This window comes from Lonchura striata, chromosome Z (genome assembly GCF_050655825.1).
Source record: "Lonchura striata isolate lonStrDom1 chromosome Z, ASM5065582v1, whole genome shotgun sequence".
Lineage (NCBI taxonomy): Eukaryota > Metazoa > Chordata > Aves > Passeriformes > Estrildidae > Lonchura > Lonchura striata.
Window position 1 is genome coordinate 50702792 of NC_140740.1, and position 17949 is coordinate 50720740.

The 17949-nt window shown below is 38.4% G+C and overlaps 1 protein-coding gene across 4 annotated transcripts in view; it reads left to right on the plus strand.

The window, feature by feature from the left end:
- The first annotated feature begins 9568 nt into the window (after positions 1-9568).
- The window catches only part of LOC110482633 (oncostatin-M-specific receptor subunit beta), a 31116-nt gene continuing 22735 nt past the window's right edge, over positions 9569-17949 (plus strand). The window contains exons 1-4 of one of the 4 annotated variants that reach the window (XM_085568136.1): positions 9569-9710; positions 10188-10383; positions 12219-12334; positions 15198-15294. In XM_085568136.1, coding sequence (XP_085424262.1) covers positions 15222-15294 — 73 coding nt within the window. In that variant the 5' untranslated portion in view covers positions 9569-9710; positions 10188-10383; positions 12219-12334; positions 15198-15221. Of the gene's footprint in view, positions 9711-9942; positions 12335-15197; positions 15295-17949 lie in introns of those variants that run through there. The other 3 variants (XM_085568138.1, XM_085568137.1, XM_031507398.3) reach the window with 3 other exon arrangements.

Below are 17949 nucleotides of genomic sequence, written 5' to 3' on the forward strand. Positions count from 1 at the left end.
TTTTGTGTCTCATGCTCTTCCACTGAACAGGTACATAAAAAAAGCTAGGAGGGACCATAGCCAGAACAGGTGACCTAAACTGGCCAGAGGGGATATTCCGCAGCATAGAACACCATCCCCAGTATATAAACAGGGGAATTGCCTGGAAGCAGGGCTGATCAGCATGCAAGGATTGGATCTGGCATTGCTCAAAAGGGGGTGAGTAATTCTACTGTGCATCTATTAGTTTTGTTGAGTTTTGTTTATTTCCTTTTTTATTTACTATCATTCATATATTCACTTTTTATTTTTCAATTTATGTTTCAATTACTAAACTTTCCTTACCTCAACCTAGAAATTTTACTTTTGATTCTCCCTCTCATTCCACCAGGAGTGGGGGTGGGTGAGTGGCTGCATGGTGCTTAGCTGCTGGCTCTGGTTATATCACAATGAAGTTCTGTCCAGCAGAGGTTTGCTGGAGACAGAACTTACTTTAGGACTGGAATAGCTGCTATCAGAATGTCCACAATCCCCTGATGCACAGACAACACATGAGAGCATCCCCATGAGCAGGTCTAATGACATATTCTTTGGGCAGCTCCTTGATGAGTCTGCCTCCTCACCACTTAATTGTGCCAGTTAATGACACACTTGTGTCATCAACTGGCACAATCAGCCACAGCATTCCCAACTCCTGCCACTCCACACTCAGGAATGACTGCTTGGTGCTCTCAGTCCACTAATCCAGGATGTGCTTCCAATGCCTCCACAAGCCAGACTTCCTCAGCCTCGCCTAAATGCAATCTGCAACAAAACAACACAACACTGGCCTCACCACAGATTCTTTTACTCAGTGTGGGAGATAGGAAACACTGCACTTAATTTCATCAATCCACTGAGCCTAAGCATCCAAGGCATCAAAGCTTTAATTTCCTTTAAATAATATAGCAACCTTTTATACATTCATTGTGCATTCACACTATACCATCTTCTCTTGTGAATTTATTATTAATTTATAATTGGTTAATTACCTATTCATTCTCTAAATACACAGCCAAATTTAAGGAAGTAATAACATTATTTATGGTGTATAATTTAAATCTAGGCATCTCAGCTTATTGAAGATATGATACAAATGTACTTAATTACAAGATTTCTGCTCTCCAATTTCTGTCCTCCAATTTCTTCATATTTCACTCTAGACTCTACATGTTGGGGAAAGGGGAAAAAGATAACTCATTAATTTTTGGTGGTGGGAATTTGAATTTCTACTTCTGGCACATCCACATAACACCCAGATATTTTCATTTTTCTGAAAATAAAAATATGTTCTTCATCCAAGATGCTCCAACAATGTATAAAGAAAAGATCCCAATTGTTGCTGAGGTATCCTGAGTTTCATCTGAGAAATCCTACCTTGTCTTTTGGAGCTTGACTCCACTTTCCAAAGATTTTCTACTGAACAAGACTTTCAGCAAGAAGAATGTTGAATGCAGCAATTCAAAGCCAATACATGGAACAAAACAAACTTTTTTTCCCATTTGCATCACCAGTGAGCTTACAAAGTCCTTTTCCAATTCATTTTATTGACTACTGTGAACTGACAAACAGGCATATAAAGGTAGAACTACCATTTTAAGATGCTATTGTCAGTTGCTATGAATTTATTCAATTTATTCAGTTGAAAAACGCAGTTGTTTCTTGCAGGCCTGTTTGTTTTCCTAAACTTCAGTCCAAGTGATTTCACAGTTTCTAGTAGTTACATTTAATGGAAAACTGAACACTTGTTTAGAGCTGTCCCACTGTCTCCAATGCCTGATTGGCAATCCCCATGCACGTTTTAAATAAGAGGTCTGAAACCATCTAGTTGCAGCAGCCCATTCAATTTCAGCCCATTCAACTAATATAGATTTTTCAATGGGTCTACAGTAGACATACCTTGAAACTGTGTGTAAAGCAAATAATTGTGTAACGAGTTAGAATAGCATATTGAATAGCAATTGGAGAAAGTGGAGCATCTATGGAAACAACCATTTTGTTGTAGCAAGCCTCACTTTCTACACTCACCCAGTGAAAAACTTTGCCTCAGTCTCAGTTGCTGCCTGTACTCCATCACATTTTCTCAGTGGGCTGTGGTGTCCCAGAACTCAGATATCGTTTCAGGCTAGTCCTGTGCCACTAGAGGGACTTTGGAAGAAAAGTGTCTTTGTGTCATCTCCTGCTAGCTGTTATCTCCAACTGGAATGCTGGATTTGAATCAGAAAGCACTACTGTTTGAACACTGGTATGATTTCTCCATCAGGTACCAGGTAGATCTGTTCTTACAATAGTGTGAGGGTCAATAGAACAGCAAAAATCTACAGTGAATCTTCTTCTCCTCCTTCTGAATATGCTCAACTCCATCATCACTCAAAAAATGCAGGTTTTTTTGGACACAGATATATAATGTACTGTATATATGTCCTGAATAAGTGCTCTCTAATGTAACCATAATGGTCATCACGTAGCCCTGCTACTGCTATAAATAATATTCTGATCACACAGAGAGAAACACTTGCTCCTTTTCATCCTAGCAAATTATCTCACAGAAAAATAACCCCTACAAATCCAGTAACAAACCAAATATGTATAAACCATATTTGAGCACACAGTCTCAATATACAAAAGTGGACAACTACTTTATTCTACCACACCGTGCTGTTTACTCTTCTCTCCTGAAATATTACATCACACTCTGCATGTTTTAATACTCCAACAACGGAATTAATTTTAACCCTTGACTTCAATGAGAACCGACGTTTGTTTTTGATGTCTCTTCCTCTAGACTACCACAAGATGGTAGCAGAGAGTTTGTCCTGAGGAAAACTGATCTGAACCTCAGAAAAAAGACTGAATTGTCTCAAGTTTGGGCCCCAGAGAGTGCGTTATTTCTGATGAGCCAGGAAACTACACAATTACATATCGAGGCTCTTAGGCAGAAGCTAATTTGCCTTCTGGAATCCCATTTAGCTAACCATTAACCTAAAGGTCTGAATACACTTGGCATCTCTACACTCAAATTCCTTGAAGAACTAGCCTTCTTCTCGTGTACAGAATTGTTACAGTGTGAGGAGTATACAGCCTGAAAAAATGCTTTGGGGGTCAAAAGGTAGGTGTGGGGATTCCCAGGAAGCTCATTCTCAGAGTATGACTATTGCACGTTGCTTGCACTTGTCCTTCACATGATGTTGAGGCCCCACTCTTAAAAAGTGAAGGCACACAGCCCTTTTATAATAGCCTACTGATTAGAGTGCTCAACCTGAAAGTAAAGGGAAGGATTCAATTCCCTCTTCAGTTGAAAGAAGTTCAAGTACATGCTTGGAATGACCCCAAGGAATGACTAAAGGCATAGGTTTAACAGTAGGGTGCAGCCACTGCCCTCCATTTAAAGCTGTCAACTCTTCAGAAAGACACAGAAGCTTGTGACCTGGAGAGACAGACTACTTATGCCTCATCCAATCCAATGGGAGAGAATAGTTCTGGGACATGATTAGGCTGCAATTTATCTACTCAGAGGAGAACCTATGACTTTTAAAGATTCTTGGAATGTGCTGTTCTCTAAACCACAAACAATCTCATTAATAAATAAGTGCCTAAATGATATAAGTAGTTATTAGTTAGTAATGAATCTATTATCTTGCACTGCTGAACCCTACTGCATTTTTAATAACACTACAAAATTTTCATAGCTTTAGTTTCCAAATAACTTAGGCAGGGAAAAAGATTAAAGATTGACATCCATAAATTTGGTTTATATGACATTGTGGATGAAGGACTAGAGACAAAAAAGATTACAGAATAAGTGAACTTCATATATCTCAGTGTTCACCACAAAACAAGACTTTGTGAAAGAAAGCAGACCTGACATAATTTAGTACAATATAAGCCATGGATATAGATAAAAAGACACCTGAAGTTACTTATTAATTCTAGTGTTGGTACTTCCTACGTTTCATTGCTTTTTCATCTAAAGAGCAATCATTTACAATAGGGATTGTTGTTAACTAATAATTGTAGGCAATTATTAGTTAAAGGCAAATAACTGATAATATCTTCATCATTAACCCCATAACTTATTTATGCTACTGTGATTTTAATTCTTTAGAACAAACCTACACTTGTTACTTATTATTTAAGATCATATCAGACCATACATATGGTTACACCTGCACCATCTCTTGTCAGGAACCACAATTACTGCTTGATTAAAGAGGTATGCCTGGAGGAGACTGTTACTGCAACCACACAAGTTTGTGTATAATACTGTAATTTGATATAAGATCAGGCTTTGCCCTTTACAGTGACCTACCACAACCACAATGAAAATGCCTATAAAAATCTCAAACTTTATCCGTGTATGGCACTCAGGACTCACCTGCAAAACAAGTGTAAACAATTAGACTATTCCTGCCTCCTGCATTTTGTGAGACAATTCAGACCGAATTGTCTGGCACTGAAGAATCCCAGCTTGACTACAAGCTGAGGGGTCTTTTGAGAAATAGAGTACTATGCCTATGCAATATGGTTGTACAGTTTCAACAGCTCCTCTGCAGATGTAGAATGACCAAAATTGCTTCCACAGAAACTCCATGAATATTTATGAAAACCTCTAATAATTCTGGATGCTCTAAAATATACATCTGAAATTGTTCAGTGCAGTTTAGCTCAATAACTTTCCTCTGAACTCTTTCACTCTGTAGAGTACTTCTGCAACTTCTGATTACATGGAAATTGTTTCTGGGTAGGAATGAAGACATGTATGAAAACCAGTGTTTATGGAAAACAGTGGTTTGCTTTACTTTGGGTTTGGAAGTTGCTACTGTGCAGTAAGAAAGCAATTAGCAGTGGCTTGCAGCTACAAAGAAACAGGAGTGGAGTTCAAAACACCTGTCTCGGCTGTACACAGCCAAAAATCTGTCTGATAAAACAGAAGATACCCAGGATTTCCAAATGACGTGCAGATATGAGGGATCACAATCATGTCAGAAAACAAGATTAAGATTCAAAAGCATCTTAACAAGTTAAAGAAATGGTGTGTCAGAAGGGAAAGAGCCATGGTGTTAAGCAGAAATAATTAAACAAGGAAAGAGCTGGCAAGACAAAAATGACCTGTGATTTACGGAACATCAGAGGAAGATCTTAAATAAACAATGTTCTGCTTCTGAGGAAATGGCAAACATAGACACAGAAGGAACAGAAGTGTTACCTGTGAGTAAATACAGTGTTAATAAGGCTTCTGTTAAAAGGTGAGCTGCGTCCATCAATTCTTTGAAACTGGACTCAAGAGACATGTGAATAGCAGTGAACAGAATCAACATTCTGTAAATCATGGAAAGAATTCAGTTTGTTTAACCTAGAGAGGCCTGAGGGGGTCCTATTATTAATATTCAATGCTTCAAAGGCTGCTGCAGAACAGGAAATAATAACTTGGACTCTATTAGTTCACAGGCAGAGAGCAGTGGATATAAAGTCCTACTATGCACTCTTGAAAAAGAGAACTCTTTACCACTATAGTGAGGTCCTAGCCAGAGGCTGTCTTTGAAGGCAGTGGAACTTCTGGGAATAGGAGATTTAAGAAAAAAAATTGAGAATCAGGTAGGATTCATCCTGCTTTGGGGCTAAAGATGACATCTTTTACACTATTTTGAATATTAATTTGCAACCAAAAGAACTTCAGATTTTTCCTATAAATTACTAGATTTTAATAAGAGAATCAACACCTCTACTAAACTGTGCAGAAGATCATGCATATGATCACTAACTAACTGGAATCGGAAACTCTTGAAATAAAAATATTTCTGCTTTACTTTCAACACAGTAAAGTGTTTCATTACACTGGTTAACAAGGAACATTAAGCTAACATTAAATTTTTATTGTTTCAAGTCTTTGATTCAGTGCCTGACAAAGAGAATTGTTGTTTTGTACCATATGTTTGCAGGGTTTTCTTGTTTTCCTTTGAAATGGTCCTGTTAACATAGATACTTTCTTCCTGAAGGGTGGAGAAATAAGAAAATTACCTTTTATTACTCATAAGGGGCAGATTTACTACATTGCGTAATGTATGGGTAGAAATTATTAATATACCAACATCAGAGGTAGATTTTGCAAATGATGCAACTAAGTTATGTAGCATTACAAGAATATTGTGTAACATAGAGAAACAGAGAAAAATTAGTTTATGATGCCAAGAAGCGACAAACACTTGACATATAAAAGAGGAAATATTTTATTTTAGGAACATCTGACACTCAAATGTGAAAAATAAAGAACTACCACCAAAGGTATCAGGAAAAGTGATACTTTTATATTAAGATATGTTGTAAAAGTGTAACTTTTACAACAAAATTCAGTGGCAAGGTTCACTGTATTATTGCACAAAGGATATAACAATGATTCAAAGCTACCAATACAAAAATCTTTATGCCTTATAATACCAGATTATTCATAGTATCTGCCAGTTACTGAGCATCTGCTTTTGGTGGGATGTCTCCCTGCTTTGAAGAGCAGACTCAAGAGGTGTCCCAGCTCAAGGGGAGATTCCGCACAAACAGCAGCTTAGCAGAGAGATCTTGAAAACTGCTTGTTTAAGATTACATGTTTCTGGAATAAAGTGGTTGGCTTGTATTCACATTACATACAATGGGAAAGGTATGTGTGAGATTCCTTGCACCCACAACTTTCTTTGTTCCTTGATAAATGAGTCCTAGAAAAGCTACCTGCTATTAATGTGTTATTTACATGATCAGTGAGCTAAGCTCATGTGCATCAGTGTTCACCTCTTTTATATTTTTATGGAATGGACTGGAACTAGAGAAGTTCTTGGCTTGGTTATGCCCTAGGTCTTCACCTTCTTTGGAGCCTGTAATAGCTTGGTTTGACAGGCTTCTTTGGAGCCTGTAAATAGCTTTGGAGCTTGTAATAGGTTAGTTAAAGGGTTGAGTGCATTTGTCACACTTGGTCATCTTGTTTAGGTATTTTAGCCAGGTATAGAGACTCTGCAAGAATACACATAATTGAAGAAAAAGCAGTTAGTTATTGGCTAACAGAGAGAAGAGCTAGCTAGAGTTTGATGAGCCACTAGACAAAGCATAACTATACTCACCACTCATATAAAGCTACTCAAGAAGTCTTTGCTGAGCAGGCAGGCATGAGCCAAAAGGGCAAGGGTCACTTCCCATGGCTCTGTGGAGAGGAATTCCAGCATTTCTAACTTGCAGTCTTCATCAACACTTAAAACACAACATAAGGGCTCACAGATAGTCCCCATCTGACTGTCTAGCTTGACCAGGCTCCCCCAGGTTATCTTTACCTTTATGATTTTATACTTTTTCATGTTGGTACATTCCCTCTGAGATCCTAGAACATCAATAATCTCATGTCCACAGCCTTGCTTTCAAAACCTCTACAGATGGCAGACTTTCACAGCAGTCTTGATCCGGGTCCAGCAGGTGTGTTGTGCCAGAGATGGGCTTTGGATATATGTACACAGGTAACAAAACATCCAAAAAAGTGGGGTGAAGCTCAGAGCTGCTCCTACAGACACAGAGGGTGCCAGGCTGGACTGGATGCCTTTTAGGTCTTTCCAAACTACTATAACATGGTGTATATAGAGAAGCTTGGTACCTGACTTGGGATTTTCAATTCTCTAGATTCCATGGCACTTGACACATTGAGCTTCCAGGTTATTTTATGGATTTACCTTTGCTCTTCTCTTTGTATTTCAGTTTTTCCTGCTCAAATATCAGGAACTTGACAATTTGCTTTTTGAAACACTTTCTGACCAGGCATGAAATTCCTTACACACATTATTAAATAACTCTTTAGGGTATTTTTGGTTCTAATTAGTATATTGAGCCTTATTTCTAACTAGTAGTGAATTCAAATGTTCATAAGGAAGCATTCACAGGATAAGCTAATACACTGTTCATTCTGGAATTTATGGATTATGTGGATCAGCAAAAGCAAAATCAGAGATTGTTGCTGCTACCCAGACATAGAGGCAATAGAGAATTTTTCAACCCCTGCCACATCAGGGTTGAAATGATTCAGAAAATGTTAAATATATTGATAGATTTTAAAAGGTATCTCCACTAGAGACCTAAAAGAATAAATATTTTCAAACACAGATAAGAGTGCTCAAAGCACAAAAAAGAGTTATTATCTTTAATATAGTATGTGCCAAAATTTTTCTACCCCATATTTTATTTATTGTAGAAAAGCTAAAATTTTTGGCTTATAACTGTAGACATCTGTGATTTGCATTTTCAGTAAAACTTAGCAGTTAGATGACCTTTTATGTCAGGTCTGAATTCTGAAACAACAGCAAATGTCCAGCTGTGGTGTCTCCAGACCACATGCAGGCAATGAAAAATGAGTGACCCTCTGTGAAAAGTTCGATTTATATGACTCACAAAACATGCACATGAACTGTGTGGAATAAACAGATGCAACTATTCAGAATATTCTAAAGAATAAAACTATCCTTTGACTAGAAATCATTTGCTTGACTAAAAAGCGAAAGCATTGTAAGAAAATAGAATTCCTGACTAAGAGACAGGATGTTACTTGGCAGAGGGAAGTATGAGACATCTCTGAAATACAGCAAGGCAGGGAACAAATGGCTAGACAGCAGTTCAGAAGAAAAGGACCAAGGTGCTGAAGTGGACCACAAGAAAAGTATTTCAGCAACACTATGCTAGTACAAAAAAAAAAAATAAAAAAAAAAAAAAAAAAAAAAAAAAGAAGGCAAACTATATATCATGAAGTCTAAAAATAAGATAGCCTATAAGGCTGAAAACTTTGCAAACTTTGCAGATCACATCCCCCTGATGAAAAGCAGTCAAGCTTCAAGAAGAGACAGAAGAAGCAACAAAGCTTCAAGAGACGACTACTTGTTTTATGTAAAAGTGCTACAAACTGAAAAAACCTTTACCATGAATGTCCTGGAAAGGACGAACAACAACCTTAAACAAAACTTTCTCATGTTCTACATTAGGTAATGTAGCTTTTGGCATACTATACCATTCTGAATGAGGCCAGTCATATGGAGACCCACAACAGAAACCTGGTCAATTCCTGGGCTCCCCCCCCATCTTTTATGTAACTTTTTTGGGAGTGAACAGTTTGCTTTGTGAGCCTAGCCTCAGCTGACGCAGTTTCTGCGAGGGATTTCCTCAGAGACAGCTGCCTGCGGTGATGTGGCACCGCACCAGACTGGTTACGGCCCGGCCCCGAGCCCGCTGCGGGCACCTCCTCACTTGGCGGCCAGAGCGCCCGGCCCTGCTCCGGAGACACAGGGAGCGGTGACGGCGGCCGGAGGACATCACTTCTGCCCGCTGGGGACCGGGCAGATGGAACCTGTCCATTCTCTGCCCTCTCGGTCCTCTCGGGCTACCCCTGCCCGTTCCCCGTCCCTGCCCGGCTCACCCGGGCCCCTGCAGCCCTGAGGCGCCTCGGGCGAGGGGCGGCCCGCGTTCTCGGCTGCCTTTGGGAGCGCAGCCAAGGGAACGGGCCGCGCTTCCCGGAGCGGGGGAGAAAGTTCCGAGAAGCGGCTCACCCGGCCGCTCGAGGTGGGAGGAGTCGCCGCCCTGCCCGGGAAGGGCCGGCCGAGCCGCTTCCCGGCACGGAGCGCGGGTCCGGCGAGCCGGAGACCCGGCTGGCCCGGCCGAGAGGGAGCTGCCGGCGGCTGCAGGTGAGTAACGCCGGCGTCTCCCCGTCACGGCAGCTCCCGTTCCTTCAGCGAAGCCACCTCTCCCTCTCCTCTCCCTCTCCTCTCCCTCTCCTCTCCCTCTCCTCCCCTCTCCTCTCCTCTCCTCTCCTCTCCTCTCCTCTCCTCTCCTCTCCTCTCCTCTCCTCTCCTCTCCTCTCCTCTCCTCTCCTCTCCTCTCCTCTCCTCTCCTCTCCTCTCCTCTCCTCTCCTCTCCTCTCCTCTCCTCTCCTCTCCTCTCCTCTCCTCTCCTCTCCTCTCCTCTCCTCTCCTCTCCTCTCCTCTCCTCTCCGTCCGCGGGCGTCCGTCCGCCCCGCTGAGGGCAGCTCTGTCTGCCCCGCTGAGGAACAGCCTCCTCTCCACTCTGGCACTTGTTTTAAAGAGCGCTGTGGGGTTTTTACTTTGAATTTTAGCACTTCTGATGCCGTATCCACCCTTTGCCCGTTCTCCTGTGTTTTGCAGGCACCCTTCGGTACGGAGATGCGGGAGGGCTGGAGCAGCGCCTCGTACATCTCCGTTTTCTGGGAACCCGCCAGCATCATCGCATACCGGTGAATTCAAGGTGCTTCATGACCGTCTGGTCTCCTCGGCTTTCAGGATGCCACTGCTTAGCTACAGCATAAGAGCTGCTGAATTGACTTGAGCAAAAATTACCTAGGTGATTAGCGGGTAAAATACCTTGTGGGATGAGGATTCTGCACCTGCCACCGGTGATTCGGGTTTGGTTTCAACATCGCCTGTGGCCGCTGCTTCAAGAAGGAGTTGCCTCTCCTTTTATCTGAATTTTGCATGTATCGACCTAACTCCAGCACAGCAAACCAAATTGATCCTAACAGAGTTACAAGTAGATAATGCTTAATAAATAGCTTCTCTACAATTGCTGATGTTTCTTTTCTGATGGGGTAGGAGTAGTTTTATCAAGCTCATTGATTGCATTATAGTTTTAGATCCCATTTACCCCCTATTTCAACTGCTGGTTTGTTTGGATTCTTCTGTTTGTGAAATTATGAAATACATATTTTTCTATTTTGGCAGAGCTTTTTAGAAAAGCAACAACATCAAATGCATCAAAGAGCTTTCTGTTTATCAAATCATGAGATAAAACTACCCCTCAGTAGTCAAATCATTACATGTGTATCAGACCTTAATTATAGAAATTACTTTCTTTCTTATGCAGCCTTTTAAACTTGTTTCTCAGCCATTAAATTACAAAGGCTTATTAGGAGCTTTCAGTTTCTAATACACAGATATATTTTGTGTATTTTGTGTAATTGAAACCAACTTTAAAATTGCTTGTGAGAAAAAAAAGCAAGAACAAGGACTAAAGGAAAGATTCATCCACTCCAGAATGTGATATCTCAGATATTAATTTTATTTTTAGCATTCAGGATTGTTGACAATCAAATTTTCAATCTTCTATATAGACTGTGATTTTTGTCTTCAGAAAGGAACAATTTAGCTGGAATGTTTTAGTAGACACTACTTTACCAATGCTCCATAGCTTCTTGGTGGCTTGTCAGGTCTCCCTGTTTGAAGAAAACTGCTTTAGCTGGATATTAGCTCTGGACTGTTGATTTTGCAAAGGAGTGGTTCGGAGTTGAAGAAATCAGGAGAGAAGAGGCACTCAGCGTTGTAGAGTTTTTGTACAAATCATTGACTTAGGGACTTCCAGATGCTTTTGACAGTTACATAGTTATCTCTTTATTTAGGATACAAAAAAACACATCAGGAGGATTAGTTAGCCTACCTGTGCTCTGCTTACTTTCTAGAGGTTCCTCTTTGTAGGCTGTGGATAGAGTTTATTAGATTTTAGCACTAAAATGTCACTTATGTTATCAATCTTGTGTTGTGTGGTAGAAACTTGGATTGTGATTCTGATCCTCTGTTAGTTTATGAAGTAGAGGGAATAAAATCCTAGAATGAACAGGGTTATGTATTACCACATAACATTTTGTTGCACTGACAGTCTTCTTCCATGTCTGGTTTAGAAAAACTTGTTCAGTCCATGGTGTTCACGAGCTGGTATCCATATCTAATATCTAAGTACTCTCCATTAAATAAAGAAGTATTCTGCAACTGAAAATGTTTGTTTTCTCAGCCTGTGTACATGCTCAGGTTCATTTATGGATTTGGCTTGTGCCTGGCAGCTATTTTAAATAAGCAAAGCAAAGGGCACTGAGAAAACAAAGTTGTATTATGTATGATTTGAAATATCTTCCTTTAGGAAGATTGTTACAAAACAGATTAACTCTGCAGTCAGCTTTGACTAGATGTTCATAGCAGGGGCCTACTTTCCTGACACACAGGTGTTATAGGTGCTGCAACAGTAGGTGCATGGTGTAGCTCAAACTCCCAGTCAATTGAATTTTGGTGCTTCAGTGACTTTGAAGTGGTGTTTGATGAAATGTTAGTCTTTGGTGTGTTTACTAGGTAAATAATGATAATGTCTTTTTAATTTCATGCATGGCATCACAAAAACATTGGCTTGGACAGGACTTCGGGGATCATGTAAGCCAGCCTTTAGCTCTGAAGGAAAAATAGTCTACCTGGAGATATTTATTTGAAGTATTCACAGACCATCTACTTAAGGAAATTTCAGTTTCTCAAAGGTAATTTACTCCTGTGCTGTCTCCACTTCTAGAGTGACTTCTCCTTAATAGTGTTTAATCTGAACAATTCCTGTTGCTGTTGAATATTATTTCAATTGCTGTCAGTTCTCCAAAATAATTCTATAAGTGCTGACTAATTTCAAGTTAGGCAGGGGAGTCCTAAATCCCTCTGCATCAGTTTTGTCACATCCCATGTTACATTTTTCCAATAGGACAATTATAATTAGTCTATGAAGGTATGATTAAAAAAAAAAAATCCAAACAAAAAAACCACAACCAACCAAACAAAAAAAACACCCCCAAAAACAACAACAACAAAAAAACAACTAGTGTTTTAGCCTGCAGGCTGACAAAACCAAGCAAGGCTGCTTTATTTCCCCTAGAGAATTTGAGTTTTTGTAAGAATAGAAAGAATGTATGCTAAAAATGAAAGATTTATTACTCAGTTAGCTTCTGTAGTCCTGACAGATCATTTTGTGCCAAACTGACTTCAACTTGCTATTCACCATCTCCCCTTTTCTAGCTACCTGTCTTCATTTCCTTTCTTGTTCTGTTTTCACTTTTGGCAAGGATGTTGTTAATCTATTACCGTAATTTTGCTGTTGTTGTTTTTTTAAAAATTTATTTATTAAATTGGTAATGTATGTTGTAGAACTCTAGCCAAGACACAGACTTATAAATGATGATTTTATAAAAGTACTTAATTATTGATGAAAGTGCTTGACATTTGTTGGTGGTAATTATTATGTGTGATTACTTTGTCAGAGGCAGATATTTCTGAATAAAAAGAATTTAATTCAAAACATTGCTTTTATATTAAGGACCTTTTCCATATTAAGGAATTCTCTTTTCTCAACTACTTTTTCATTTATTTAAAATTACTTCTTATTCTCTTTTGTTAGAGAATTCTAGGACTTTTCTCATGAAAACCAGTTTGTTACCTACAGTTGCACATATTACCACAATTTATTTATTATGCACTATTAAGCTAGATTACTAACATACCAAATAGTGAAGACCAGTGTCACTATCCAAAATATGATTGTATTTTGGTAATCCTTATTAAATTACAGCATAGTAGCATAAGGCTTTGGCATCAATAAAAGTTATCTAGGCTGTGCCATTAGTGAGCTGGTGGTGTAAATGATTGGAGCTAGATAGTAAATTAGACATTGGTTTCATGACAATAGTTGAGAATGGTTCTTAAGAACATAAAAAAGTTTGGATTTATTTTCCAAATAAGAAGTAACTTAATCAAATAGTCTTAATATGTTGATATTCCACAGTACCTTCCCACTGTTTTTAATATTGGATTTAAATGATTCATAACCCATGGGGCAAAGTTTGTGTGTCCAACCCTAAAGATATTTACAAAATTAGGAGTCTTGCACGGTCAGATTTTCATCATGCTGATATAATTACGTCTTCTCTCTATTGTCTTGTTTATTCCAGACAATACATAACAAATTATTTTCACTTTTAGGTGCTAAATAACCCTTGGAAAATCTAGGAAAAAACAAGATTTCCCTAAATCAGTTCTTGGAATAGTCTAATAGTTGCATATGAATTTGTCCTATCTTCTCAAAAATATTTAGATTCTTCATGTATGATGATCTTAATGTTGTATAAATACTTCTGAGGATATTTGTTTAGTGGCAAAAAAAGACTGCAGAAGCTTATGCTTATGCAAGACAACACTCAGCTGCTAAATATGGGGGCCTGCATGTGTAGCATTTGCACTCACAAAGAGAAGTTTGGGCACACTCAAAATCATTGAATTTAATTAAACTTATTGCACTTAAGAGTCTGCAGCTCTGAGGAATTAAATCAGAAGTTTTCTGCTAGAAATAAATTCTGTAGTGAATTCCTGGCCCTTCTGAAATCTGTAAATGTTCTGTCCTTAGCTTTATTGAAGGCAGGTCTTTTGGGTTATCTCCTCCTAAGCAGTTGCAATGTCTGTTATGAAAGTAGTGATAGAAGACTTTCAGTATTCTGCACAGCTTCAGAAATGTGAAATGTACAAGTTTTACGTTAAAGATAGCTGTATCCAATGTCCTCTTCCTGTTGTTTGTACTCCTTGTACCCTCTTTGCCTGAGAGCTTTAACCATACTACAGCCTGATGTTTAGCTTTCCCTTCAGCATTGGGGAGTTTGCAAGTAATTCATGTCTTCTGAAACCTAATGTACAGTCCTTCAGTACTTCATAGTCTTCTTGGACCATGCAAGTCCAAGAGCTTCATCCTGGCACAGTCAAAACTGTAAATGGAATGCAAGATAGAGCTCTGTGTTTCTTGAGATGACAGACCATCTGGGAATGGAACTTGCTAAGACTTGTTATGTGTGTTTCAGCTCCAGTCTAACTAAAGCCCTCCATATATAGTGTCCTGGGTGCTAACAGAGGAGTTTGCTGGATTCATCAGTCAGGCTGTAGGTGGGACAGAAATCACAAGGTGTTTTGCACCTTTAATACTCTTTTCCCCTTGTTAGGATGGATATCTTCTAACTTGTGCGGGAAGAAAGCCAAAGTATATTAGGACAAACTTCTACTTCAATATTTATTTGAAATAAGTGGACTAAAAACTTTAAAGATATTGTGTGATCTTTTTGTTTAGACTCAATTGAACGTTTTGACTATAAGGTACTTTTCTGTAACTAGGTCCTAAAAACAAGAGCTTTACTTTTTTCATTCCTTATCTTTCTTTGTTCATTCTTCCTGAATTTCTCTTAAGCTTCCTGGAATCTGTGTGATTGGATTTTTATTCATTCGTTCTTAAATATAGTAATTTTATCTGAACTATTGTTTGGCATGTCTCATTTCTCCTGAAAGAAACAAATAAATAAAAATGCTTTCTTTGCTGTTAAGTCTTATGCAGAAAAAGGCAGATGAATGATGAATCAGTTCATGATTCTGGCAGTACTGCTCCCCCTGAGGATGTGCTACACTGCATACTCACAGCAAGGTAAATGTTTGATTTTTTTTTTTATTTGGAAGCAGTCTACAGCAACTGAAGCTTTCAGTTTGTTGATTTGTAAGTCTCTGATCAAGCAACATGTCACACATTTAATCAAATTATTCTCTTTGGTAAGGTGATAGAGCAACTTTCATTATTACCTTTTGTGACTCCATTATGCAAAAATGCCTGTTGAATCAGCAACTTGCAATGATGTGAAGCCAAGGTGTATTTATTTATTTTCTCATCCTCTTTCTCCTATCATCTGTACTGTCATATTAAAATAATTTATTTCCTCTTTGACAACTTCTATGTTTTTTTTATTTCTTTCCTTTCTTTTTTTGTCTCATCTCTTTAGCATTTCTGTTGGCTCTTTTCTGATTGTACCACAAGATTCCAGGACCAGATTTTTAATTTTTACACTTCACATACTCATCCAATACAAATTCAGAAAGAAAATCTGCATATTTTAAGGGGAAAGAGTTGAGTATAATGATAACTTTAATGCTGTGTGTTTTAAGGTAAAAAATACTTGTGTACTTGCTGCCAGCATTTAGGTATGTCTCCATTAAAAGAAAAAAGAAATCTTAATTGCCCTTGCTGTGACCACCACTAAAAAGGCAAACGTTACCAAGCTCTAGTCTGCATTATGGAAATTGTATTGCCTTTTTTAAGTTGGTGAAGAAAGCAGAGAGATGTTTGGGTTTTTAAAAATATATTGATTATCATACTAAAGGGACAATATATCTTTTTCAGACATTTTTTTCTCTCTTCAACCTTGAAATTCACATGTTCACACACCACTCACCCAAGTCTCAGTTTTGAGATTATTACTAGGGCTCCTAGAATGAGGAAAAAACTTTGTAATGCTGGCAAGTCCAGACAGTTACTTCATTACAGTAACTTAGTCACTTGTTTTCACATGCAATTTTTCAGGAATAAAATTAGTGTCTGTTAATCATAACTATTCACATAGTCTTGAGTTAGCTTGCAAGTTAAAACAAGTCTTAAGATGCCTCAAACGCTTAATTTTGCTAGAAGAGAATATTGTAACTGTGAATGCTGCAAATACTTTCACATGTTAAAAATACACTACAAAATTCTTTAATAGCTACTTTGTAAGTTGGTGGTCATCAACATTTTGGATATATCCTTAACTATGTTGTTTCTTCTATTTTTTAGTGCTGTGCATAAGCTCCAACTGATTATCTAGACTGTTTTATGCCAAATTCTGTATAAAACAAAATAGTGTGGGGTGTGAAGTGATATGTTGTCTAGCTGAAGAGAGATAGTGGAGGGACACTTGTACACATGGAGGAAAAACAGAAACTAATAAGACCTTAGCAGTTCTTTTATCAAGCTAATTAAGTGTGTCAGGTGGATGTATTCTTTATGGCAAGAAAAGGGATGATATTTTCATTTGGACAAAAAGAAACAGATACAGAGAGGAGATGCTGGCTCATCATCAATGCAGTAGGCATAATAGTGACACTTGCAATTATAATTTGCTATAAAAAGAGCAGAAAGAGGATAGGGAAATTCAGAACATATGCAGAAGTTTCTTTTAATGGTGCACCCTGATAAAGAAAGGGGATTCTGCCAACTGGCTGGCTTTTCTTTCAGGTGTATTTATTTTCTTTCCCTGGACCCTTACTTTTTGCCATTGAAATTCATTGAGAAACTAGCAGGGTCCTTTCCTTCCCCCAGTTCCTTTCTTCCTCTGTTGCTTCAGCAGTTCAGACAGAAAAAACAGTAGAAAACAACAAGGCCCAGAGTTCTAGATCATCTTGTGAATGTGAAATGAGATCCCTCAAGAGATTTGGTACATGGTGTTTCAGGTAAATGGGTAGTGAACATACAAGAATACTGGAGACATTACAGTTAATTCTTTAGCATAAGTAGGATTTTAACAGTGTTTATCTTGTTTTGATGGTGAAAGTCTGGAAAATGTGGGAAAATGAAGTGTGTTTTGTCCTATCTTTGCAAAATAAAGTGATACTCCACTTCCACTGTTGAGTTTATGAATCATTGTGTTTTTTGGTTGTTCTGGCTCCTTGCCTGGTCAGTTGTTGGCAGTGAAGTTAATAATATTTCTTTTTTCCAGTAAAACCTAAAATTGATGCTCTGTCATCATTCAGTGAAATTTACCCCCAAGCTTTTTACATTGTTTATTTACTTTCAGGCAATAATTGTCACAGGTACAGGGTTTCCTTATGGCAGTATAAAACTGATGCCCATAGTTTTTCAAAGCAGCTGTGAAGCAGCAGGTACACTTTTTAAGGACCATGTCATTACCATAGCCAAAAAGGAAATTTTATTTCTGCATGTGAAACATTTTGCACTTACCACGCAGAGACATTAAGGCTGTGAATTCTGCTTTCATGTAAATTTACATGTTAATAATTGCATAGTAATTATATATTAAGACTGCAGTGAGACTTTATACAAGGTGTGTTGCATATATTTCTTTCTCCAAAACACTTGAAGATACTATAGTCCTGTTTCTAAGACCATATGTTTGAACAGTAAAACTTGATTTGTTCTCCAAGCTTATCTGAAGATGCTCATACCAGAAGTTTTCTCTAGATGGAAAACATATGGTTTTCATTTTGCTCTGACTTTTAGTACCCTTGAAAATCGAATAGGCTAAAAATATCCCAACAG